Source organism: Drosophila biarmipes, chromosome X, assembly GCF_025231255.1.
Source record: "Drosophila biarmipes strain raj3 chromosome X, RU_DBia_V1.1, whole genome shotgun sequence".
NCBI classification, from domain to species: Eukaryota; Metazoa; Arthropoda; class Insecta; order Diptera; family Drosophilidae; genus Drosophila; species Drosophila biarmipes.
In genome coordinates this window covers 15,164,356-15,191,491 of record NC_066611.1, presented here as the reverse complement: position 1 = coordinate 15,191,491, position 27,136 = coordinate 15,164,356, and the positions used below count along the sequence as shown (strand labels likewise).

General features: G+C 36.2%; 4 protein-coding genes across 6 annotated transcripts in view; 3 read left to right on the top strand and 1 right to left on the bottom strand.

Annotated features, from left to right (window-relative positions):
• Positions 1 to 75: 75 nt before the first annotated feature.
• On the top strand, positions 76 to 1,349 carry LOC108032213 (protein sisterless A). The gene has a single exon (XM_017106077.3). It carries the CDS (start codon positions 608 to 610, stop codon positions 1,166 to 1,168), a length of 561 nt encoding a protein of 186 aa, XP_016961566.1. The 5' UTR covers positions 76 to 607; the 3' UTR covers positions 1,169 to 1,349.
• A 4,692-nt stretch (positions 1,350 to 6,041) lies between these two features.
• Positions 6,042 to 9,322, top strand: LOC108032066 (uncharacterized). Its single transcript, XM_017105888.1, has 2 exons — positions 6,042 to 6,781; positions 8,215 to 9,322. The coding sequence occupies exons 1-2, from the start codon at positions 6,042 to 6,044 to the stop codon at positions 9,320 to 9,322; spliced, it is 1,848 nt and encodes a 615-aa protein (XP_016961377.1).
• Positions 9,323 to 11,626: 2,304 nt separating this feature from the next.
• The window catches only part of LOC127011515 (uncharacterized), a 121,139-nt gene continuing 105,629 nt past the window's right edge, over positions 11,627 to 27,136 (bottom strand). The window contains exon 3 of the mRNA XM_050888521.1: positions 11,627 to 11,794. Within this exon, the coding sequence (XP_050744478.1) occupies positions 11,627 to 11,794 (168 nt within the window). The remainder of the gene's footprint in view (positions 11,795 to 27,136) is intronic.
• LOC108032369 (serine/arginine repetitive matrix protein 1) overlaps positions 17,019 to 27,136 on the top strand; it is a 93,747-nt gene continuing 83,629 nt past the window's right edge. For all 3 annotated transcript variants that reach the window (XR_001768612.3, XR_007763247.1, XM_044092896.2), the window contains exons 1-3: positions 17,019 to 17,577; positions 22,881 to 23,255; positions 24,213 to 24,275. Coding sequence is in view for 1 of the 3 variants with exons in the window: in XM_044092896.2 (XP_043948831.1) it covers positions 17,472 to 17,577; positions 22,881 to 23,255; positions 24,213 to 24,275 (544 nt within the window). In the remaining 2 variants the exon portion in view is untranslated. The remainder of the gene's footprint in view (positions 17,578 to 22,880; positions 23,256 to 24,212; positions 24,276 to 27,136) is intronic.

The window sequence follows — 27,136 nt, the reverse complement described above, 5'->3', positions numbered from 1 at the left end:
GGAAAAAAATTATATTAAAATCAATAAAAATACTATATTCGGGAATACTTAATTTTATAAAATCAAGCGATAAAAAATGCCAAAAATTAGCTAACCTAGCCAGTATAAAAATCTATTTTTAAATAAGTAAAATACACAACTAAGGCTGGGTTATTAAAAATAAAACCACAAGGGTGCCTTAGCTGTCTTGCCTGTTCAACCAGGCCTGGAAGAGCCCAAAGATGGCCGAGTGCATCATCTTGGTCACACTTAACGTTTGTTGCCAGCCTTTGCCACCCATAATCAGGTATGTGGAGAGGTATCTTTTCCTATTTCCCCCCTAATCCCTTTGTTTACATGTCGGCGGAGCGACGGCCAATCCGGTGGCAGGTAGGCGGCGTTAGGTGCCCCTGGAAATGGACACAAACAAGATCATAAAACCCAGAGACCATTCATGAAGGTAGAGGACCCCGCGAAAACCCACCGCCCAGCGGATGAGGAGGAGGAGAAGGAGGCTACCTGCGGGAGGGTATAAAACCAGACTGCAGAACCTCCATGGCAGCATTAGCAATCGAAGGTTCGTCGAGAGCAGACACACACAGCCGCCACCGCAACTCAGCAAATCGCCATGGAACGGAGCCATCTTTATCTGCCCACTCTGAGCTACGCGGCCATGGGTCACCTATACGCCCCGTACCACGGCAGCAGCTCGCCCGCCCTATCATCAGCGTCGTCCTCCTCCGCATCGTCGTCCTCGAGGCCGGAACAGATCGAGGAGCTGGTGTCCCAGCAGCTGCACCACCTCAAGATGCACTACGCCGACGAGGAGCAGCGCTACGTGGACCAGATGCTGCTGGAGAATCCCATTGTGGTGGAGCGCCGGGCACCGCCGCCGCTGAAAGTAGAGGCGGAGCAAGGATCGGGATCCGGATCCGGTTCGGACATGAAGGATGCCCAGCGGCAGCGGGCCGAGTCCTGCCGCAAGTCGCGCTACAACAACAAGATCAAGAAGGCCAAGCTGCGCTTCCGGCACAAGTTCGTCAGCGGGCAGCTGAAGAAGAGCGCCCTGATGTTGGACACGATGCGGGATGTGATTGCGCAGGCGGAGCGGCAGCTCCTCGAGCGGGGCTTCCCCGCCGACGCGCTCGAGCGCATGCGCAGCACCTTCGGCCTGGGAATGGAGCAGTGATCCAGGCATCCCTGGGAGCACCAATATACATAAACCGAAGTACCGGAGATAGGAAGACGGATTCCTGACTAGTCCAGCATTAGCCACACCACTTTTTTTTTTTTCTTGTTGACTATATCTAGTGTTACTCTAAGCGTATTATTAAGTTTTTAAATAAAGTTAAGAAGTATTACGAAAGTCACAGATTGTGTATATAATTTCACATATTTTGGAAAAAACTCGGGTTATGAAAACATATATGTTTGAAATTGGAAAAAAAAATGCAAACTTCAAAAAGTGGCTCTCTTTGAACACCTATATCTCACCCTTTGGTTACCCTATTTCATTTAATTTCTTTTGTAATAAATCCGCTGAATCCCCTACTTTTCATAAAATATAATTCCATTTTTTCAAATTAAAAATATTTTATTTGAAAAAAATTTTGTTCGTGTCTTGTCACCAATTGTCATCGACGACAGTGCTTCAAAGGACCGTATTTCCACCGGATGAGTGTTGCAAAACACTTTTTGAGTATCGGTAAGTCGGAAATACCTGCTTTACTTTAAAGAATGTATAAGTGATTTTTTAATTTAAGTTGGTTTGGTATTACAAATCTGGCATAAAGTAACAAAAGAAAAATGATTTTTCAAGCCGATAAAATCAATATGAAAGCACGTGTATGAGAATTTGGCCAACAAAATGTAACTTAATAATTTATTTTTCTAATTTTTAAAATTTTTTAAAAAATACTCAACATTTTAAAAATTGATTGACTTAATTTCATTTGTATAACAGTGTACTCCCTAATCTGTGGAATTTTTTTTTTGAAAGTTTAAAAGCCTTCTGCAATACCGGAAATACAAAATACATAACCTTACTACTTTTAATACTAAATATGCTAGTAATGTTACCCTACTTACTCTTAATACTAGAAATACTATATATGGACAACTGGGCTACTAGGGCTGTCCATCCATTAAATACCCATAGTTTTTCCTGTATTTAGCCACCATGCAATTAATTTGCAACAGAGGTAATCGTTTGGAATTTCGTATACCCCCATTTAAAGGGCCATTTGGAAAACATTTATTCTGCATTTAACGCTTGGTCAGTCGCGAGTCTCGAGGATGTTGGCCCAAGGTAATCCCACCGAAATTCGGCCAATCCAAGGCAGTGCACCATTCCGACTTGGTTAAGTTCAGTTCATTTGATCCGACATGATTGCACTTTGCTTGCCCCGTTTTACGCTGCTTTCCCTCTCTTTTTTGGCTTGCGAACAATTTGCGTTGCCAAAAGCAGCAAATGCAATGGAAGTAATGGCCTTAAGAGGGTTGTGGCAAGAGATTGTGGCCAAACGAAGAAGGGGCTACTACCTAAAAAAAGGTTTGAATTATTATTTTTATTAAAAGTATGGCTGGAATATAAAAGATTGGCACAATTTTATAATATTTTCATGGTGAAATTTAAAAATTAAATTGCATTAAAAAATTTGAATGACATTATAGGTATCTTCAGGTCTTCGTTACCTATTCAACATATCTTTGAATAGTAGAACATTAAGGAGGGAAATGCCGGTAGCAAATAAAACGAATGTAAAAACGAGAGTGGAAAACGCATTTCACCACAATGGCCAATCGAATTTCAAGCTGATGCTCGCTCAAAAATTTCATTTTCACGTGCCAGGTTACAAATGATTTCATCGCCTCTCCGCTGCAGCTTTCCTCCGGATTTTCCCCGCATTCTCCAACCTCTTCCTGCTCCTTACCTACGCACGTCTCGCTCTTATTCGCGCACTCACTCACTCACTCAAGTGCACACAATGGCCTCGACGTCATCAGTGCGGTGAAGGGTACTTTTTCGTACCTAATTCGTAAAATAAACGTTCACTGTTAAAGCCTAAATGGGTACAACTTAAAGTGTGCAGTCAAAGTGCATAGTTCTGAAAAATATTGTTTTTTGGTTTTACTTCTTAGAACCTAATTGGGTTCAACTAAATTGTAGTACCTTGGGTACAACTAAAAAATATAGTGTGGTCAATTTTCTTTAGTTATTAAATGTACATAAATCTTGTTATTTATTAAAAATGTATATAAATAAGACTTTTGAAGAAACAGCAATAACTCTTTTCACTTTTCACTTATTTATTAAAATTTTTTACATATCAGCGACTTAGGTACTTTTTATCACTGCTCGTCCTAATAAAAAATTAGGGAAACGTCTCTCCCATTTAACCTTTCTCTTTCTTTCTTTCAGCCCCTTGCCCTTTCTCTCCTTTGTGTTTGATGTACTTGTATGTGTTAGTACTCAAATGGGTACAACACAAATTTTAGTACCATGGGTACAAATTAATTATTTTTAAATTATTAGTGGGATAAAAATCTTGTTATTTATAAAGCATGTATATTAAAAAAAGATTCTAACGAAACAAAAAAATATCCTTTTCAATTGTTTACTACATATTTTTTCATATATCAACGATTTAGGTACTTTCCAGCACTTCTCGTCATAATAATTAACGTGGAAAACTTTTCTCCAGTTTCACCATTACCATGGCTACAACTTAAATTTTCTTAAATTATTTTTTTAAGAAGAAGATTTTACTATAATTTTTTTTTTACATATCAACGACTCAGGTTCCTCCCATCACTGCTCGTCATAATAATAAATGAGTGAAACGTTGCACCCATTTCACCCCTCTCTTTCTTTCTTTCCGCGCCTCGCCCTCCCTTTCACTCCTTTGTAAAGTGTCGGAAAAGAACTTCAATTTGATTTTATCGCCGCGCCATAAAAGCTCAGCTCGTTTGTGTTGAATGCAGTACGCGGTCCAAGAATTTCACAAATGAGGAGGGAAGCGGGCGAGACGAGGGCTGCGAGGAGATGATAGAGCAAATGGGGGAACTGCAGCGGACAGTATTACCAACAATGGATGTCGGTGGGAAACAGATCCACACATAGATGGTAAAGGGCTGTAATTGCATTTTAAAACTTTGAGAGGGTGTGGTAATACTTTATAACTACTAAAAGCTATAAAGAGGATGGAATATTATACAAAAAATATATCCTGTAATTAAAAAATATATATTTATTTTGAGATTTTTTAAGCTTTAGATAGATATTAGTTTATAAGATGGATTGGCAAACCATCTTGTTCCATCTTATTCCACTTCTGTTCAGAAACAAACATGAAAACATTAAAATCCAGTTCCTGACCCCCATGAATAGCCGCATTTACCGCGAAATTAGCAGTGAGAGTACCCAGATCCTCAGGATGCGGCACGTGAGATGAAGTCCTGGACAAGGACGAGGACTCGCCGGCTCGAATTGCCCATTGTCTAGGCGACGCACCTGGCACAAAGACGATAAAAACTCGCATTGTCAATGGGGTTCGGTTGCGTCCTCGTCGGGGGAACGCTATCAAAACATCCGCCTTTGGGGCATGGCATCCGCGTCCGCCTCCGCCTCCGCCTCCGCATCCGCCTCCGCATCCCACCTTCATTCACTGCACGTTCCTAATGCGATGAATTGCTTTTTCAATTTTCCAATTTATTTTTCATTTTCAAAACTACACAAGGCGAAGTTTATTGATGGTTTTTGTTGCTGCACTTGGCAGCGGTTATCGGACAGCGGGCACTCGGTGTCCCGGTGTCCCTGTGTCCGTGGCTACATATAGATGGTATGAATATAAATATATATGGCGGACGGCGACCTGAATTCGAAAGAGTAAACGCTGAGCTGAACCCGAAACTTTTTTACCGGGCTGAGAATGAAACAGGAGCACAGTGGCTCACAATGCTTAGAAAGTGTCAAGGAAATATGATTTTTTCTTGGTTAGAACCTGTTCCAAAAATTGTAATTATGTTCATTTTCGGTTAAAATATATTTGAGGGAGAAGTGTGGAATTGGAAAAAGCCGTGCCCAGTCTCTGCCGCCACGCGCACAGTGTACAACAGCCCCTGAGCTGTGACAACCTGTTTTATAATATTTTTACTATAAATACATGAACTTTAAGGTATTTAAAACCTTTTCCTTTACCAAATTTAGAAAACATTCTAGAACATATTTTTTTGTATACATTTTAACCTAGTAAAATATTAATTTTATATAAGATAGGATTATAATCTTTTCCTATAAATACATGGATTCCATGTTAAGGAGCCGTTACTAACGAAGATTACCTTATTTAAAAAGCAAAATTATAAATACATTTTAACCTATAAAAAATTAAAATGTTATTTTACTATTGTAAGTATTATTGATCTTTGATATAACACCACTGTGCCAGCGTCGCAACGCTGAGCTTGACCAGCGGAAAAGCTCGTTGGGGGAAAATCGCCATCGAGTTTCCCTGGCCTTTCCTTGGATTTCCGCGTTCACTCGAGTCTATTTGATTTGACAATGAATGAAAAAGCACAACACAATGGGAATAGAGCTCACAATGGCGTCCCTATACGAAATGAAAATTTAAAAAGGCTCAGAAAAACGAAAAAATGGTTTTTAAATATTCTACATTAGCGGAGATGGCCTTAAATTTTCTTTTAATTAGAAAAAATACCTTGTTTCATTCTGAGAAGTAAAACCCTTAAAGAAAACGCATTCCCCATACCCTTGGCAAAGCACTTCGAGATCCTAAATGCTGTCTCTGGGGAAGGGAGCCCCTGGTAGCCAGCTTGGCCACCAATTGCGGGGTGTAATAATTATGTTTGCTTAGGAGCTGGACGAACCCGGCACCTGACATAACGACTCTCTAATTGTGCGCGAGCAAACAAACAAAATTGCAGGTGTCAAAACAGAGATTGGCCGGGGAAGGGCTCGATACGAGAGGCCAGGATGGGGGACGCCCTGGGATACCTTCGTCCAACTTCTCGAGTCACTTGCACAAACCAAACTCCGACGAATGGCGGTGCTTGGTGCGCTCGGTTTCCTGCTGCTCATGCTGGAGCAATCCCGCAACCTCAGCCAACTGGATGGTCTGCTGGCGGAGCCCACCAGGGATCTGCCCCAGCTGGAGCTTTGGCTGCGGGCGGGCGAAACGCACGAGGACGAGCAGAATCCCTATGTCCAGTGGTTCCTGCATCGCGAGGAAATGCCCCTGAGCATCCTTACGTACGAGGAAAACGAGGATTGGCTGGGCGATCCCTTTGGCCGCAAAAATCTAGTGCTGGTGATGAGCCTGGCCCAACTTATGGCCAATCGCGGAGCAGCCGCACCCAACCAGAAGGCCGGCGTTTTCTTCTACATCCTCGCCGATCAACTGGAGGACTTGTCCCTCGAGGAACAACTGGGATTGGAGGACAGCTGCCGGAAATTGTGGATGCTGCACAAAATCTACAATCGCTTCTTTCTAACCCCTCATGGCATTTGGATCTATGATCCTTTCAAGCGTCGCGGTGCCGCCTTTGGCCGATTGGTTCGGTACCTTGGCTCAGAGCCCCTGGACAAACTGATTTTCCATGACATGGCCGGCTATCCCATGCGGATCCAGATGTTCAGGTCCGTGTACACACATCCGGAATTCGACGAGCAAACGGGCTTGCTGACCAGCGTCTCTGGAGTGGACTTCCTGGTGGCCCAGATGCTCAGGGAGCAGCTCAACTTCACCATGCTGCTTCAGCAGCCGGAGAAGAACTACTTTGGGTGAGTCTCTCGTTGAATTTTCAAAAGCAAAAGAAAAGAAATTATTAGAAGGGAAATTATAATAGCATATGTGTGAACAGTGGGATTTTTAAAATGATAAAAGCTACATCCCATAGAATGGGTGTATCATGATTTTTTCAATTTCAGATTTGAGTTAAAAATTTTAATTTTCAAGTGGTTTTTCAATCGTAGTTTATCCAAATCAAGGCGCACAGCGAAAAGACCGACTGTTCTGGAAAGCTTGCTTAATTTACTATCGATCTGCATCAGTTAAAGAAAAATGTATTTTTTGAACCATTTTTCGATTTTTTGCAAGGGGGTATATCAGGATTTATTGGGACCCAGATTTTCGACTAAAATTATAATTTCTTATTGGTTTTTTGATCGTAGTTTATCCAAATCAAGGCGCACAACTAAAAGACCGACTGTTCTGGAAAGCTTGATTAATTTGCTATCGATCTGCATCACTTAAAGAAAAATGTATTTTTTGAACCATTTTTCGATTTTTTGCAAGGGGGTATATCAGGATTTATTGGGACCCAGATTTTCGACTAAAATTATAATTTCTTATTGGTTTTTTGATCGTAGTTTATCCAAATCAAGGCGCACAACTAAAAGACCGACTGTTCTGGAAAGCTTGATTAATTTGCTATCGATCTGCATCACTTAAAGAAAAATGTATTTTTTGAACCATTTTTCGATTTTTTGCAAGGGGGTATATCAGGATTTATTGGGACCCAGATTTTCGACTAAAATTATAATTTCCTAATGGTTTTTTGATCGTAGTTTATCCAAATCAAGGCGCACAACTAAAAGACCGACTGTTCTGAAAAGCTTGCTTAATTTGCTATCGATCTGCATCACTTAGAGAAAAATGTATTTTTTGAACCATTTTTCGATTTTTTGCAAGGGGGTATATCAGGATTTATTGGGACCCAGATTTTCGACTAAAATTATAATTTCTTATTGGTTTTTTGATCGTAGTTTATTCAAATCAAGGCGCACAACTAAAAGACCGACTGTTCTGGAAAGCTTGCTTAATTTACTATCGATCTGCATCAGTTAAAGAAAAATGTATTTTTTGAACCATTTTTCGATTTTTTGCAAGGGGGTATATCAGGATTTATTGGGATCCAGATTTTCGACTAAAATTATAATTTTCAAGTGGTTTTTCAATCGTAGTTTATCCAAATCAAGGCGCACAACTAAAAGACCGACTGTTCTGGAAAGCTTGCTTAATTTACTATCGATCTGCATCAGTTAAAGACTATTTATTTCTTTAACCATTTTCCGATTTTTTAAGGGGGTGCATCATGATTTTTTGGATTTCAGTAAAACAAGACATTTTTTGGGGTTTTTCATATGTAGTTTGTTTTGTATTGGTATTTTTACAAAACAACGTAACCAACCCCATACCATTTCCTTCTCATCAGAGAACGCTTTGTGAATGGCAGCTACAATGGGGCCATAGGCTCGCTCATGAACGACGGCCTGGACATCTGTCTGACGGGCTTCTTCGTGAAGGACTACCTGGTGCAGCAGTACATGGACTTCACAGTGGCCGTCTACGACGACGAGCTGTGCATATACGTGCCCAAGGCGAGCCGCATACCCCAGTCGATCCTGCCCATCTTCGCAGTTGGCTACGACATCTGGCTGGTCTTGATCCTGACCGCCTTCGCCTGTGCCCTGATCTGGCTGACCCTGCGGGTGATTAGCCTGAAACTGCGGATTGTGAGTTTGCAGAACCAGCATCTGCTGGCGCAGGCCTTGGGCATACTGGTGGACACCTGGGTGGTGTGGGTGCGGCTGAACCTGAGCCACTTGCCGGCCAGCTATGCCGAGAGGATATTCATCGGCACGCTCTGCCTGGTGAGTGTGATTTTCGGCGCCATCGTCGAGTCCAGCCTGGCCACGGTCTACATTCACCCGCTGCACTACAAGGACATAAATACGATGCAGGAGCTGGACGACAGTGGCCTGAAGGTGGTCTACAAGTACTCCTCCATGGCGGACGATCTGTTCTTTAGCGAAACCTCGCCGCTGTTCGCGAGCCTCAATAGTAAACTCACTTGGAACCGGAACCTGCACGCGGATGTCATCGATGAGGTGGCCACTTATAGGAACAAGGCTGGCGTCTCCAGGTACACCTCGCTCTTCCTGGAGTCTTCGCGGTTCACCCTGCTCAACCAGATTTGGGTGGTGCCCGAGTGTCCCAAGTACTATACCATCTCGTATGTCATGCCAAGGGACTCGCCCTGGGAGGATGCTGTGAATGCCCTGCTCCTGAGGTTTCTGAGCGTTGGTCTCATCGTGAAGTGGATCAAGGATGAGAAGTCCAGGGTGAACATTAAGATGCAACGGAGTATCCTGGAGGCCAATGCCGATTCTGAGCTCGTGCGGGTCCTGACCATTGAGGATCTTCAGCTGGCCTTCTATGTGGTTATTGTGGGAAATCTGTTGGCTGCGCTGGGCTTCTTTCTAGAGCACTTCTACAGGAAGTTACTGAAAAGGGTGGCTGTAAATAAGGCAAAAAAATGAATATTTGCCATATTGAATATCTCAGATGTATGTGTTAAATAAACTAGCATTGTCCTTTTAACAACATTTTTAAAAAATTATATTTAATTTTGTAAAAATTTTTTTTCATTATACCTAGGCCCAATCAAACAGAACTAAAACCATTCACAAGCGAATAAATTTGCACTTTGTTTGTCATGTATTTTTGCCATTTGGCAGCGGGAAAATTCAGCGAAATTTCATTTTTGCCTGCACCGCTTGCAAATTTCATTTTCGAGAGGCCGGCGGCGAAATCGAGGCGGCAATTTGAGCACACACACAGAACCCAAAACGGCCAAAACAGCTGATATAATTTGGCCAAGTTAACAATGATACGCTCCAGCGGCAACTGCAATTCTGGCCGAGACCAGTCACGGGTCAAATCGAATTGGCAGCCTCCAAAATGCAATTGGCGGTTCAAGGATGTCATTACAAATGCAGCGCGACAGTCTTCACTGGCTAAGCTGCACGTAAGTCACATATATATTTAGGAAAACAACATTTAATGATATTTTAATGAAGGAGGTAATTAAAAAATTAAAGGAAATTAGTTAAGGGGTTACATATTCAATATATAGGTGGTATATATTATTATTATTATTTCCTTGATGAAAATATGACAATATTCATAATAAAATAATATGCCAATTTTCAATAATAAAATATTTAATTATATATTAAGTATTTTATTATTAAAATAAAACAGTAAATATAAAATATTTAATTATATAAAAAATATTTTATTATATATATCAACTTACTAAACTTATTTTTAAAGCAATATATATTTTAAAAAACCAATTTTTTATGTAATTTAAATAAAGGAAGGCTAATAAAAAAAATTATAACATTAAATGTCGTACATTTAAATTATTAAACATGATATTAATAAGAAAGAATATTTTAAAATAACTTTCTAACTCTTTTGCATTGACTAATACATGTTCTCTACATTTAATGTTTCTTATTATTCTTTTTAATGTAAAACAGCTATTTTTTGTAAACCATTAACTTGATTTAATTACCCAGAATTTCTAGATTTTTTTTAACATTTATCTATTGATTTAAAATCCCCTATGCCCCGTCGAGCACTGTGCTCATCTCCGCCGAAAACACTTCATGCACGTCAATCGGTCGCCTGCGTGAATTTGTGTTTATTTGGCATTTCGGTTTCTGCACACGAAATGACAATTAAACAGCCGCAATGCGAGTGACAACGACGATTACAACGGCACGCCGGCGAGCAGTTTATTTAAATATTCAAATCCGCATGGAGGATTCGGAAGGGCGGAATGCAGACACATGAAATATGCGCGAGCTCAAGTCATCTTATCGTGACAGGAACAGCAGCATTTACAACAATATCCTGGCCAAAAAGGCAGCGAGGACGCAGGAGCTGCAGGAAATGGCAAATGCGCATTGATAAAATGGCGATGTTAACCCAACAGGGGTTTTGCCACCAAAAACATCACTTAGAAAGCGAATTTACACTTTCAGCAATGTAAAATATCTAGAAAAAATACCCCTAACACTACCGAAAACATTAAAATTGAACAAAGAAATATATTAATGTGTTGAAAATATGTTGTTATATTGTATTTGTTCAATGTTTAAAATCAAAATTTGGAAATGCTGTGCAAATTAACACAAGTTATATAATTTTTGATACAACCTTTAAATGCTTAAAGCACTGAAATAGAAATGATGCACAATTAAATGCAATAAACAGATATATTCAGTATTATATTCATCAATAAATAAACTTATTTAAATTTAGCTTTATTTTTACTTATGATTTTTTACATATTGTAAGTAATTTGAAGACTGCTAAATATATATTGAAAGTGTTAGAAATGCTGTCTATTTAATTAAAAAAAATATATATTCAACATATTCGTAAAAACCCTTTTTAAATATCTTTTTTTTAACTGAATATTTATTGAAAAATTATTAAAAATGTTACAAAATTATCCTATAAAAGAAACTTATTCAATTTTTAAATTTTATTATTATAAAATCTATTAATTACGCATTTTATTAGACTTGAGTTTTCTTAACCATATAGGGTTAACCGGAACAATGTAATCCCTAGCATGGATAAATAAGTCGAGTGTGCCAAAAGTGTCTCCTTTGCTTTCCCTCAGCTTTTGCTTTGTGTGGAAATGCAAGTGAAAGCGTGGGAAGCAGCGGGAAAAAGACAAGTTGACACATTCCTCCAAAAATATTGCGAACGTAATTTTGAGTGCCATTTCCATTCCTCTTCTCGTTTCATTGATCTAATGATGCTCAGATGTCCTGCAATTTCCCACCATTTCCCCTTTCTCCATCTGGCGTTCTCTCACCTTCTGTCACTTTCTTCTTGGGGCCCCCCATCGCCAGTTGACAGGCCATCGTCGCTTCATTCACTTTCTCCCTCACTTTCTTTGCGATTTCTTTCGCCTTTTGGGAACAGTGCTGTCCAAAAAAAATAATACCAAAATGATTCACATTTATATGAGAATTAATATTTAAATTAAGAAATTTATAAGTAAAGTATGTGACTACTAATGATAAATTATCTTTTTAAATTAGAAAAAAAGTTTAATTTTTATAAATTTTATATATACATAAAAAAAATATTTTTAACAGTAACAGTGCTGTCCAAAAAAAGTAAGAAATTTAAAAAATACCACATTTATATGAAAATGAATATTTAAATAAAAGAAATTTATTAGTAAAGTATGTGACTACTTATGATAAATTATCTTTTTAAATAAGAAAAAAAGGTTACATTTTTACAGTCAATTAAAAAGAATATTTAGAGCAAGTATTCATTTTTAGTAAGTATTTTATTTTTTTATTTTTAAGAAACTACAGTTTAAAAAATAATACAAAATATTACAAATGGTTTTGGAACAGTATTTATAAAATGTTGAGCAAAACAAACCTATTTTCCATACTTTGTTTCAGAGATTATTTACCATTGGCGCACGGGTCGTATGAGTAATGTGTGAAATCATTCGGGAAAAAAATATAAAAAAAATAAAAAAAATTAAAGGTGAAAGCTAAAAGAAAAGCTACTTTCGCATCTCTTTTGGGCAGTGAATAATTTGCCGAGTCCCAGTCGAAAAGAAGGAGGGGGAAGGACTAAGCAGGACATTCCATGGACACGTGACGAGCATGCTGATGAAGTGCCAGGGTCCAGTTCCCTGATTTAAATATAAGCAGAGGCGATGCTCTCATTTTGCCAGTGGGGAAAATCGAATTTGATGATCTCGCAAATGGGAAATTGAAAAGCACGTAGGTTTTCCCGCTCCGTAGTTTCGGTTAGTGGTCATTTATGGTTAATTAATGGCTTTGATTTGCTTTCGGCTTTGTGTCCAGATGTTTTATATATTTCCATAAATGTTTTTCAACAGAAAGCAGCAATATTTACGACCAAAGCGAAAAACCAGAGACCATCAATTTTTATTACCCCCCCAAAAAAAAACGAATTCATGGGAATTTTCTTTGCACTTTCGGGCCACTTTTTGCGAACAGTGTTGACTACTTATAATTTTGTAGACTTTAAAATATTATAAATGGGAAAAAATTTTTAAATTTACATAGAATATTTTATAAAATATTCAATCTAAATCTAATTTTATTTTCTGCAATTTTTATTTCATTGTTTTTTACAATGTTAAAAAAATATTCATTTATCATAAATAATGTATTATTTTAATTTAATTTAAAAATAATCTAATATTAAAACATTTGTTTTGAGATGTTGCCAATTAAGGACATTTCACTGTAGAACTTTCACGCCTTTTTTGTTCGGTCTTTTATGAGACATGCAGCTTGGGGAAAACGAGGAAATTCGAATTCCAGAGAGAGGCCACCCACGAAAATTGGAGTACTCGCTACTACTGCTTCTTCTTTCACTCAAAAATTGTTCAGATTCCAGCTAAATATAGACAAAAAGAGTCGGGTGAAAAAAAACCTAACTCGGACCATAAGGAAGCGCAACGAAAACTATCTATGTAAAAAAAGAATAGACTGGGCACGCGCGCGCTCATTGAGAAACATCAAAATTTTTGGTTTATTTCAACTCATAACTTTTGTTTATCTTCTGCTGCTTTTTTGGATCTGCTGCCGCTTCTTCTTAATATGTTCCTAACTTTTCTCTCTCGCCGCCCTGCATTTTGTTTTTGTCCGCTGCCGCGTTCGGTTCCGAAAAAAACAACTCTGAAAATATCTTGGGAAAACTGGAAAATCGGCCTAATAAATCTGTGATTTCTGATTTGCCGGCTAAGTGTTTTTAATATTAAATCTATATTTTGTATATTCCCATCTCGTTTTTCTGTAAATTAATAATATACTTTTTACGGAAAAAGATACTGCTTTGGAAAAGAAAAACTGCATATAAACAAAAAACTGCATTGTGTTTTGTTTTCTAATATTTTTATCTTTGTGATTTGCGTGTTGTGTGTAAAACATAAGAAATACATATATTTTGAAAGCCTTAAAAGAGTCGTAAAATTCACCGAACGTAATCATATTTTTTTTTATTATTTTTTGCGGTGAGTAGCTTTTCTTTCCTTGGCTTTTTGTCTATTTTCCAGTTGGCTTTTCCTATTTGTTTTTGTTTTCTGCTTTTATACGAAACGAACGTTTTTATTACGCCTGATAGTGAAAAATTATGGTAATTTATTTGGCCTGCATTTTGAAAGGCTTACGGCGAGGGGTTCGACTATTTGATACCCAACTGCAATTATTGTGAATTTCTATTTTTGTGAAATTTGTATAAGCTTTTGGACGTTCTCTCGTGCTTCCTTTCTTTATTCTGTTTTGGTTTTTATGAAATTTACCAACACTGAAACCTTTTTTTTGTTACTAATTTATTTTAAAGTTTTGATTTTTGTAACTGCAATTATTTAGTATTTCTTTTTTTGTAAAATTTGTATAAGGACTTATCTTATAAAAAATTTATTATTAAGTATGCCCGTAAGTTGCTTCTGTTCTTTATTCTGTTTTGATTTTTGTGGAACCTACCAACACTGAAAATAGTCTTCAATATAAACTGTCTAACACTAGTTTTTATTTTTAAATTATTTTCTTGAGTCTTAGCTACTTTTCTCATCCAGGGTAACTCACTAACAGTGACGCCGCCAGGAGAGCACAGTTTTTCAATTAGTTTATATCGAGTCGATCATGTTTTGTGTTATTGCCTTAACTTGCTTCTGTGGCGTCAGAGATTTCGATTCGAATATTTGTGTGCCCTTGTTTATTTGATTTTTCCCTACTTTTTTCGCCCCGCGCATTGCCATTTTTAAAATATCAACAGGCACTAATGTATTTAAGGAAATTATTGAATCTGCCCTGCTGGCTTCGCGCGAAGCCATTTTGACACCTCGTGTGAGTGTGGGCGGGGCTACGCCCACCGGCGTTAAACTTAATTGCCAATCATAATAATTAATGCGGCAATTATTTGCGGCGTAATCGGATTGGGAAATGCGATTCGGAATGGGAGTGGGAAATGGGGATCTGACAAGGCGATATGGGATCGGTCCTATAAATATTTCAAACACCATGGGCTATATGGAGTACGATTTATCATACCATCTGGTATTTGTTGCGGAAGTCATATCGAAATTTTTCTGTTAAAGAAAAGAATTAATTATTCCTTCAAGTTTTTTTATAGCTTTGAATTAACTATAAAATTATTATGCATTTTAGAGTTTTTAAATTACAACCCCCATTCAATTTATACCTTTACAATCTATTTATTAGCTTTAAATATTAATAAGTAAAGTGTGCGTGTATTTTGTAATATTTGTTTATATCACAGTAACTAAGTTCATCTCTTGCCCATCTGAACAAATATTAATTTCGTAGCAACCTTGAATTCCCAAGTTCAATGTCAGTTTTTATCAAATGCGAAATTAAAAACAAATGTATCTTTCTGACCAATGGCTTTTATCATGAGCATCTGTGATAACTACTGACAGGTCAATGCTGAGCGTGGGCTTACCCTTACACTTAAAAAATAATTTGGTCAAAAAAATATTTAAGAAATTAATTTTACCAAAGGAACAGATGTAAACCATTTTTTAAATCAAAAAAATGTGTCTTCTTCAAAAGAATTTCCACAACCAAAATTGTAAATTTTCCAAAGATTTTTAATGCAAAAAAATGTAAGGAATTGGTGTGATTGATTATTTCTAAGCCTTAAAAATTATTAAACAAATCCTTATTTTGACAAAAACAAAAATTAAAAATAAATACTATTTATTATCAAGTAAAATTTCAGAACGTATTATAAAAATATAAATTAAATGAATTATAAAATAAATTAAAAGCTGAGCTTTTCTCCGTTATTTTTTCGAGTGTGTTTAACGTTTGTGGCTGCGCATAAATGTCATAGAAGCCAATTTTCTGCTTGGCATACTTCGGCCTAACTATTCACAATTTTGCAGGGGCAAATGAAATGACAGGCCAACAAGTTTCGAGCATTTGGCTGTAATTGAAATTCCGTAGTGAAAACCGCAGCCAACAACACAAACAGCTGGTGATCGACTGATGCACCTGCAGATGGAAGTCCAGGGAAAAGCTCGGGAAAACTGACGACTTTCTCTCTCGGAAAATTTTCTGCAGCTCTCTCAGTTTCTCCGCGTGTGTGTGTAGATTTTGTATCTTTCTATCTGCGAATTTTATAGTTTTCAGTTTGCCATTTAACGTTGGCGTTGTCATTGCCTTGTCAACTGCAAATGTGAAATGATTGCAGTTTTTTGACATCAAATTGAGAAGGAGGAAAAAATTATGTCACACGAATGAAAGTCGTACCGAAAGAGATTTATGTTGGTAGATAGGGAAATGTTTCGTAGGAAAAAGAGTGTATTTCAAACTGAGATAAATATTTTTTTCAATTTTAATTTTTTTAAAAAGGGATATTAATTAAATATAAAGTATATTAGATAGAATAATCTAGTCTAATCTAAGATTGCAGAAATTTAAATGCTTATAGAGTAAACATTTTAAAAATTATGTTTCGTTCCGTTTAAAATATTTTATTTATTTTAGCGAAATTAATAATATAACAAACATTATCCCTATATTAGGTATTTGAAAAATAAATTAAACCATTTTATTTATGAAATAAAATCTTTTTAATAAAATTTTGAGTTGTAGGTTTAAAATATAGGGTTTTGTTGTATCGAAAATAGACTGTATCTATGAAATAAAAAAACTCTAAAATAGTTCATCATTTTTAAAATAAAAATCTGAGCTGTAGTTTTAAAAAAATATAATATAAAATATACAAAATCTTCTATATGTAAAATATAATTTTTTTAATACTATTCTGGGCAGAATTTTTTAGAATTTTCTTATATCGAAAGTGCACTGTATCGATCCTATGTTTGCTATTTTGTGTGCAGATGATCTGCTTATTCGGAGCAAGTTACATTCCTGCAGTTTCCTTTTTCTCTCGCTTTTCCACTCTCATTTTCCATCTCGGCAGTCAGCCGAGCGGAACCGAAGGCGAGACCGAGCGATCGCCGAGTGCTCGCCGCTGTTTCTCTCCCGAGTTTTCCGCTTTTCCTTCGGTATGCCACCCACGCAAGTGCTCCAGTTTGAGAGCAATTGAATCTGGGGCTGAAGCCAAAGCCAAATCTCGAAATGGAAAGTAAAAGAAAACATTAACCGGACAACCGTCAGCGCAAACAGACGTGATCGAAAGTCCGGGAAAGCCACAAGATCTATGCACATTTTCCGACACCTTCTTGGCTGCACTTTAGTACTCAAATCTACACCAATTAAAGCCAAACTAAGTGGAGTGAGAAGTTAAAGTTATCGAAAAAAACAAAAAATATAGAAAAAATTTAAGGATTTTTTAAGTGCCATTTTTGCAGCCTTTTCTGGCTTATTACACTAATCGTTTCTTATGTCACAGCCTTGTGAATAGTTTTGGATCAGTGCTCAGTGTGTGTAAAATTAAGGCCTGATTTTTTTCCATTTTTTTTTCTGTTGGTATTTTGGATTTGTTTTGGTCTTGGTCTAAAACTAATTTTAGCCTTTTCGAATGCAGTCAACTGCGGGCCAGAAAAAGAAACACCTGCAATGTGTGCGCAGTGAATAATTTTTGGATTGTAAAGGGAGTTTTCGGCAGCACATGAAAATAATCGTAAATAAACAGAAAATCGAAAAGTGTACAGCCAATATGCCGGAAGTACTGGATGCCATGGAAATGGAGGCGCCATCGGATGTTGTGGACATCTGTAAGTTTTTCTTATTGGGAATGTTATGGTGATTGTTAAAAAATATTTTTTAGTATTTAATAAAATAAAATTAAATGAAATAAAATATAGAAAAAGAAATATATAATATAATTTTCTGTTCCCAATTTTTTAAATGATTAAATTCTTACAGGTTACACATTAAAATAATTTCAATAATTTTGGATAGTCTGCATTTATAATTAAATTTTTAAATATCAAAAAATGTAGTTATAATTTAGATGACAACGTTTATAATTTTATTTCTAACTTTTTACTATATTTTTAAAGGGTACCTAAACTTTCGACTATATTCGTAGATAACCCTTCCGATTGATTGGGTTTTCCCCTCAAAACTTGTGTAGTATTTTATCTTTATGGTCTATATTTATCCATTTACTTGACCAAATGAAAAACAAAGAAAATCGCCAGATAAACAACATTTCGGATGGAAACTCTCGCAGTCAGCGGTTTTAATTTGAATTTGAATTTGATCAATTGTTTTCGTATTTGTTTGATTTTGAGTTTGCATCCCAAAATGTTGTGTTTGCCCACAGAATAAGTGGGGGTGGGGGGAATTTCCTGGGGCGAATTCGAGTTTGTTTGTCCAGCAATTTCGACAGACCGGAATGGCATGAGGAATTTAATTAATTTCGATTTCAAATGCACTTCCATTTATACTTTATACTGCCGCTGTTTTGCCAATGCCACCTGCCAACATCAAAGTGATTTTCAAATGTAAGAATACATAAAAAAAAAACGAAAACAAAAAGGCAAGGGAAAAGAGTTTTCCTCGGAACCCAAGAAGTATGACCACCCATGGCGCCTCGAATGGCCTGCGATTCACATTTGGAAATAGATTCAAAGCCCCCCACCCCCAAAAAAAAGGCGGCATCACATGGCCCCATACCAAATATAATCGCAGCCATATAGTGCGATTATCAAAACTGAATAAATAAATATTTGTTAATGTTAATATCATCTAAAACACCTCAGCGAAACTTTTCCGACCATTAATTGGCCCCGAACAACATGTGTTTGGGTCTTAAAAAGCTAACCAAATATTTTATTTGTGCCGAAAAAAAAGGAAAATCTCGTACATAAATCGTGAATATTTAGTTGGTTTCTAATGGCCCAAAAATGCTTTAAATCTGTTCGAAAACTACTTGGTTAAGATTGATTTTTGCAAATATCACTACAAGAAATGTGATTTGCAATAAATATTAGAATTTCATAAATATTCGATGGGTCTTCCACCCGACTTTTGGCTACCTACCACCCACATTTCACTCGTAAAAAGTTCGAAAATTATCAAGAACCCCTTCGAAATCTTTGATGTTCGCCCGTTTAATGACTCTCTCTGCGTTTCATCGAACGGAACAAGATTTGCCCGATCGAAAACGGAAATCGACCGGGGGAAAAAAAAGAGAACAGGATCGTATGTGTTTTTGGGAAAACAATTTGCCCAGTTTTCCCCTGTGCGTGTCTGTGTGTTATTATTGTTTATTATCTTAGTCTCGTGCAAGGGGGAAAATGTGCGGGAAAATGTGATATGTGAAATGTGTTCATTTAGCTGTCAGACCGCGCTGCCCCCAAACGAAAAATTTCAATCTCAATCTCGGCCCACTGCTGTTTGATCGATTTGCAATGCTGCAGAAGGTCGGAATGGGGCCAATGACAGATGCAAAAACAAACACTGTGCTGCAGGGAAATTGTTTTTCCCGGAACACGGAAAATGTGTGACGAGGTCACTGTGTTTTTCCACGGCCGAATTCGATCTGGAAAAAGTTGAAAAATATTTTATTACATTTTTATTACTTTCTTTGTTTACCAAAATGAAGGGATATAGAAAAAAGGAAGGTAATTTTTCTAGTTTTATAAGTTAGATAGGTAAATAAATAAATAAATACAAAAAAAAAAAACAGAAAGGTCATGGTACACATTTTTCTGAAATTACAAAACAGTTAGAGTGAGTTAATATTAATAAAAATTAATATTTTGTAACACTTTTTTTTACTTTTATTGCTTAGCAAAAAATATAATTTAAGGTCATGGTACACATTCTGAAATTAAAAATTATGTGTAAAACTCACTGTAAGGCCTATGAAAAACTATCTTTTGGCATGTTTAAAAATATTCACCTAAATCTGTTCAGTCAATATTTTGACTACACAAGCCGCGAAGAACTTTATGACTTTGGAAAATTTGAAATAAATTAAGCAGAACTTTCAGCCACACAGCTCAAATACCCCTTGTTTTCGCTGAAATAGATTGCCCTCAGTGCAATTACCTTTGGGATTGATAACCCGCGAGGTGATAAATCTCGCCTGGAATTATGTAGCTTCGTCCGCAAATGGAGCGACCTTCGGGCGGGACAATTTACGACTGATCAGTGTAGTTTATCCATCAAATTGCAATTGCCAACAGGCCGAAAACTTGAAAGCCGAAGACCAAAAACCAGAGATCTAAACAATGTCTGGAACGTGTTCCCATTGCAAACGACGATTTTGTTTAGATTGCGTTCCGTTTCTCGTCATAAACATATTCCGCGCCGATCCACAGTTCTGGCTCTTACAAGGCGGCGGGGTATTTATGCATATCATTAATATAAATATTTTTGCTCTGGCTTCTCGTATGCGATTTTATGAGCTTCTGTAAGGATTGCTTTCAAATGATCGCTTTGCCTTTGCTGGGTTATAAAATGACTTGTTTACCAAGCTAAATTTTAACAATAATATTTTTTTTGCCTCTGCAAATATTTATATATACATTTTACGCTGTTTGGCGATTTTTTGCGAGCGGTCTGGAAAATGTTTTTTCGTCTGGCTAAAAAATTTTTTTTTTGTTTTGGGGCTAGTTTCAAATATTTTTGGCAGCTTGAGTTGGCAAAAAAATGCCTTTTTTTATGCATACTTTTGGGGTTTGCGAATTTTTGCAAACTATTTCTTTGAATACATTAAGTTAAGAGACGGAAAATATATTAAAAAATAATACAACAATTTATTCAAGCTTAAATATAATTTAATTAAATATATATCTCCTTACAAGACTCTTGTATAAGCAATATAAAGTGATTTTTTGCATTAAAAATTATATTTTAAAGTGTCTAAATTGACATTTTCATAATAGGTTTTGGGAAAACACTACTTACAGTGCCATATTATTTCATGTAAATACTATTAAAAATTGTAAATTATCTTAGTGCTATTTTTATAAACTTGAAAACATTTAAACTGTTAGCTTGTTAATTGTTTTCTGTCCAATTTTTAATGGCGCGCAAATTTACGATTGCCTGAGCTTCGTGCCAATAATCATAATAACAATTATTCTAATTGCATTTGGCATTCGCTGGCTCTGGAAACACAATTAACGACTCACGAAATAGTGCATTAAAAGTGCCACAGCAAAGCAATTAATTGAGTGGCTTTTAATGGCAAATAAACCAATCTTATTTACGATTTCAGTGAATCGAATTTGTAAATGAGCCATATGAATCATGTTCCAGGGTGAATGCATTTGCCCGAATTCTCTTCGTTTTTTTTTGTTATTATTTTCGGACTGCCACGCCCCCAGCCTGTTGAATGGCCATTGTGGCCATTTGTTGGCACTTGGGCCACAGTTCGAAATATGCAACAAATAAACACGACCGACGACACCGAGATCGGAGGAGCAACAAGACCTCAGCCTGCCGCAAAGATGGGCCAACTGCAGTTGGCCATGAGCCAGAAATTAGCCAGCCGAGTCGGGGAAACAGGGGCGACGGCCAAAGGGGGTCCTCCACTGAAGGAGATATTACAAATTTGAGTATTTTTAATTAAAATTAGCGGTTCAAAAATAGATTCTTTTTCCCAAATATCAAAAAACATATATATTTTTAAATTGAAGAAAATGTTTTACTAAAAAAAATTTTAATATTTTTTTAACATGAGTATTTGAACAGAATGCAGTTGTAAAAAAATTTCTAAGAAATTTCTTTACTAAACAGTATTTAGAAAGAATTTTAGATATTATTGGTATTGGTAAAAATGTACTAAAATAAAAAGAGAACAAATAGCTTATTTTTTTTATTTTATTTATTATTTATTATATTTAGTTTAATCCCCCTTCTTTCTGTGCCACTGCTCCTTTTCTGAGCACCCAAAGAGCACGAAAAGTATGTGTGTTTTTCTCACTTGCAAAACTGAAAGTCCCCGTAACTTCCCATTTACCCCCGATTTAAGTTGGCCCCCTCGATGGCAGTTCCCTTAGAACTCGGGAATAGCTAAGCAGCTGGCAGGGCAAATAAATCAAATGAATTGCATTTGAGGCAAATGGAAAAGGGCTGTCCAAGCTGTTGAGATGATAAGTGAGTGAGCTGAGATTCGTTTTGGGTATCCGTATTTGTGCAGCACTCTTTGTGCTTGCTTGTGTGCTTTTCAACACTTAATTAGCTGCTAGCTTTTTGATTGATTTTCCACGGAGACTGCAACTATTATTTACGATTTGACTCACTTTTGTAAAAGGCAATGCACTTCTGAGAAATTATGCAAACCATTTTAGCCCATTTGCAGGCACTCTTTTTCAATTTGTCCAACACTGGCTGAGCGTAAGCTGCTCAAATTGCATTTTGTTACCCATTTTCCAGCACTCAAATGCATTTGAAGCAGCAACACAAATTCGATTCCATTGACAGGTACATGGCAGCCGTCGTGGAGCAGTGGGAAATGTAACCCACCCACTCGCCAACCTTGAATGCATTTCCCCCCCGCTGGGGCATACATAGAAATGATTTACGAGATGATGTGTGAGAAAGAAGAAACGGAAAAGCGTGGGAAAAATTTGTCAAACACACAAATCCCGTTGGCATAAAAAAGTACTCTTCTCTTTATGTCAAATAAATAATATGCAAAATGAATGGACTAGTTAAAAAAAAATAAAATCAGAAAGATAATAGTGGATAATTTATAAATTTTTTAAAATTGATGAAATTATTTTTTAAAAAGATATTATTTTCTAGAATCTATTTTTTGTAAGATGTGAACTAAATTTGTGAAATAATTGATTCTTATTATTATTATTGTTTTATTTGTATTTAAAAAAATATATTAATATTTTATTTAAAATCAGTTAAATCATTTAACTTAAATGTGATAATAATATAATATAAATGTATTCATAAATACTTATTAAATTGTTTGTGGGACTGCTTAAAAATTGTGCGTAACAATGGAATGGAAAACCGTGGGAAATATTTTCTTTCTAAGGATTCAAGTTATTATGCATATTCCTGATTTGCTTTATACTAATTGTGTGCATTTTTCTTTCAGCCGCAAGTGAGCCAACTGTCAGCGTCGTAACCATCATCGATAGCAGCAACATAAATAATAATAATAACAGCAATAGTGCTACCAACAATAACCACCACAATAGCGGTGAACCGGAAACGGAAATCGGTGCAGTGGAACTGCAGCAGCACCAGCAGCAGCAACAACAACATCTGCAATTGCAGCCGGCGTCGAATTTCGTGGCCATTCCACTGTTGGAACGGCGACGTCGCAGTCGCAGCCACAGCCGCAGTCACTGCCGCATCGCGCCCTTGGCGCCGATCATCTGCATCCAGAACGGATCGCATCCGGAGGACCTCGTCCGCCTGTCCCGCTCGCGATCCTGCCTGCTGCGCGTCCGCAGGACCTTCGCCAAACGTGAGTAGTTGCCAGAAAAATATTCATTTGAATTTATAAAATGCATAGCATAAAAAAACTTACGCTTTACACTGCCCAAAGATATATTTATTCATATTTACTGATATTTATATTTTAATTGATGTTCTAAAAGTGTTTATTACATTTTATACATTAGGAAAATTCTTATTTAGTTAATTTAGATAGCATAACATTATAAAAATTATTTCTTTTTTAATAGGTGCTTATTATATTTTTTAGATTATAATTAAAAAAGAAGGAAAAACATAGTGGATTTATTTGGGCTAGTAGGTATTTTTAGATAGTGCTTACAATTTAAATGCTAAATTGGGTATCTTTTTCGAGTATAATTTTTTTTTAAAACAAAACAACTACGAAAATTATTTTATATAATAATTAATGCTCTTTATATTCAATTGAACTAACATGTATTTTTTACAAAATAGCTAGGATTTATCATAAATTGGTATGCAATTTTTATTATTTAGAATACCATTAATTTATTTCTTAATGTGTCTTAAGCAATATTTTTATTTTAAATATTTTTCATTTATTTTTTGCATGTCAGTTTCTTTTTGCTTATAATTTAATATAATATTTTTTGCGCCTTAACTCTAATATTTAAGCCCAAAATCTTAACAATAATTTCGATCCATCTACCGAAAAAAATGAATGTTTTATGTTGCCCAAATGGTATTTCCATTTAAGCCTTTTAACGTCTATTTTCATTTGCCCCAATCTCCGCCAGCTTCACTTCGATTTTCCCGCTTTCCTCCACGCCAGTTTCCCCAGTCCGGCGTCACTTTGACTCTGTGTCAGCGATTTTAATTGAATGGCTGTGATTTCCCTCGTTTTGTTAGTGCTGTCCACGTTGTTGTTAACCCTTTGGACGCCGCTCTTAAATCGTTTTCTTGTTTTTTCACCCCGTCTGTCCACTTTCTTGTTTTTCCCCCACAGTTTTTGGCAAAATCATGGGCAGCAATAATCCCAGCGAAGCGGATCGATACGACTATTATGACTGTGAGTAAAATGCAAACTCATTTCCATATCATATTTTTCTTACCTATTTCTCCTTTTTTCGCTCGTTATCGTGCGTTACATATATATATTTTTTTTAAGTATTTTCTTTGTTTCGCTGTGAAATAAAAAATCAGCGAAGAGCGGGGGGCCCTTGAATGGAAATCTGTCAGTCATTAAACATCAAGTGCGCAATTGACGGGGAGATAAATGGATACTTGTTCCATGTACCATAAATACACTTTTTATCTGTAGGTATGCTGATTTAAATATTTATAGATTTTAGTGCACCATGCTGGCTATACGGAATTTATAATTAACTATTTGGGAATACCAATGAAAGCACTCTGGTGTAAAATAACAGAAATGAACAATAAATTGTTCTGCGAGTCAGTAATTAATTATGGTTACTTAAGACGAATTAAAGTGATTAATTATATTTTATTTTATTGGTTAGTTACCTACTTTTAATACAAATTTGTGGCTTAGGAAAAGACAATATATATCCTACATGATCTTTTAAACGCGTAAAGCTTCTTAAAATAATACTTGAAATAAATATTTTACATTAATTAAGTAGAAATACCTAAATAAACCCCTACCCAAGCCATATATTGGCTTAAAATCACCACAGATAAATCCCTTACACACCTTAAATGCATAAATCCTAATCCGAGTAATTAATAGTGAACTAATTAGTTTACTTCGGTTCGATTAAACGCTTCGCAACCACAGACCCCTTTGAGTATTGGAGACTGAGGATATATGACTTTGTCGGCCACCATCAAGGCGGTTTTATTGATTAATTTCCGGTTAAGCGAGCTCCTCAACATTTGTCACCGCCCGCAAAAGTATACAATAGATTCGAGTCCTCTTCTCCTCAAGTGCTGTGGAAAATCGCTAAAGGAAAATCAGGCGTTCTGCGTCCTTCTGTGGCGGGCTTTCACTGTGGTTTGCCTTCCGTGCGGTTTCGGCGCTCGATGGATTTTATCAAGCATACGCCCGAGTGGCAAAGGGAACCAAATTGGTTTCGTATGTGCAGATAAAGTGGTAAAACAATGAAGCACATACTGTCGAAAATGTTTCGATGTTTATAAAGAGTAAATAATCCTAGTATTACCCAAACATTTTTTTAAATATTTTTTTAGATGTGAGTTATAGTATTTTTTGGATTATTTAGGTGTTTGTGTATTACAAAATAATTCATTAATATATTTTGTATTATTATAATTATATTACTTTGTTGTATTTTATACTTTTTTATTTTGTTATTTTTTATTGTATTTATTTTACTCTCAAACTTTTAAATTATGCTTGTTTTTTTTTACAAAAATGTATATGATTTTTGGACTGTGACATTTTTAAAACGCATTTTCGATTTTTAAAATTTGTATTCTATTAAGTTTGACTTATCTGAAAAAGGTTATATAGTTGATATAAAATAACCCCCCTTCAGATCATTCGATCATTTGGTTCATAAGTATAATAAGTATTAGCATACTTATAGTTTGTTTGTTGGAAAAGCTTGGGATGGAAAGGCATTAATCCATCATAATATTTACTCCAATTCGATTCTTTTCGCATCATGTCTCTCTTTGTGGCTTCTTCCTTGCGCTGCCCTGTTGGTGCCTCCGTTTTCATCTCATTTTCGCTTTATTGCGTGCCTGTGTGCGTCTCTGTGTGCGTGAGTATCTGTGTGTGGCACTTCAAATTGCGGCAAGTGAAAGCTATAGCAGAAAATCAATAAGACACCAGAGACACTGGCTGCGGAGGAGTCGGCAAACACTGGAGAATTCGGTGCACTGCGAGAAAAATATATCGCATTGTAAAAAAAGTGATATTGAGAAATTACAACTAATAATGAGAGCCTATATCTTTTTAAATGTTATTCCATTTATGTTGTAGATTATTTATACTTTGTATGATTGCAATTATAATAACAAACAAATAATTTTTTTTTATAAATTATATTTTTTATAATATTGTATACAAATATATTGGAAATATCTTTATACCTTCCTTTTTAAAATTACGTACCTTTATTTTAACTATATTTGTTTTAATTTTAAAATGTGAAATTTAACGAGATACTTTTTTATGAAATCGTAATTTTTAAAATTTTTATTACACTTGTTATATTTTTTAATTTTTTCCAGTGTAGAAAAGGGGGCTGGAGATTTAGGGATTGGGCGGGATCTAGGGGGCTGGTACAACGAATGGCTGCACAGGGTGGTTTCCCAGGGCATAAGTAGTATTTATGTTGGTATCTAAATATCTACACTCATCTGTCAAATATCACGTTTCCTGTTTACACTTCTGCTGCCTTCAATATGCCCTGGGATTCCCCTGCCAGACCCCCCAAACCACGCCCCTTCGACGCCCCCTTTTACCACCTCGTTCTTGTTTCAGTTCTCTGTTTGTGTTTGGCATGTTGAGTGTTGAGTGGCATTTGCCATTCTTGGTCTTACTCTTGCTTTTCTTGCTAGTGGTTTTTACCACTGCCCAATTCAAACAAAAAAACAGCGCAATAAAATAACTTAAGACATTAAAGAAGAATATAAAACATATTAAATAAAGTGAAATGTCTTGCTATTTAAAATTATTAAAAATTATTATATTAAAGATATTAGATATTAGTTAAAGAACCTATGGAACTGGCAATACAGCATAAAATAATAGGAATATCTTCTTTGGAGGGAAAGTGTTTATCGTGCAAAACATTATCATTTCGAGCCAGACTTTCTTGGCACTTGAAGAGGGTCAAGATATGGGAATAAGAGGGATTGGAAAATTGTCCCTCTTTCGTGCCTGTGCAAACATATGGCTCCTTGTTTTCGTATGCTCACTTGAGCTGCCTTCGACTG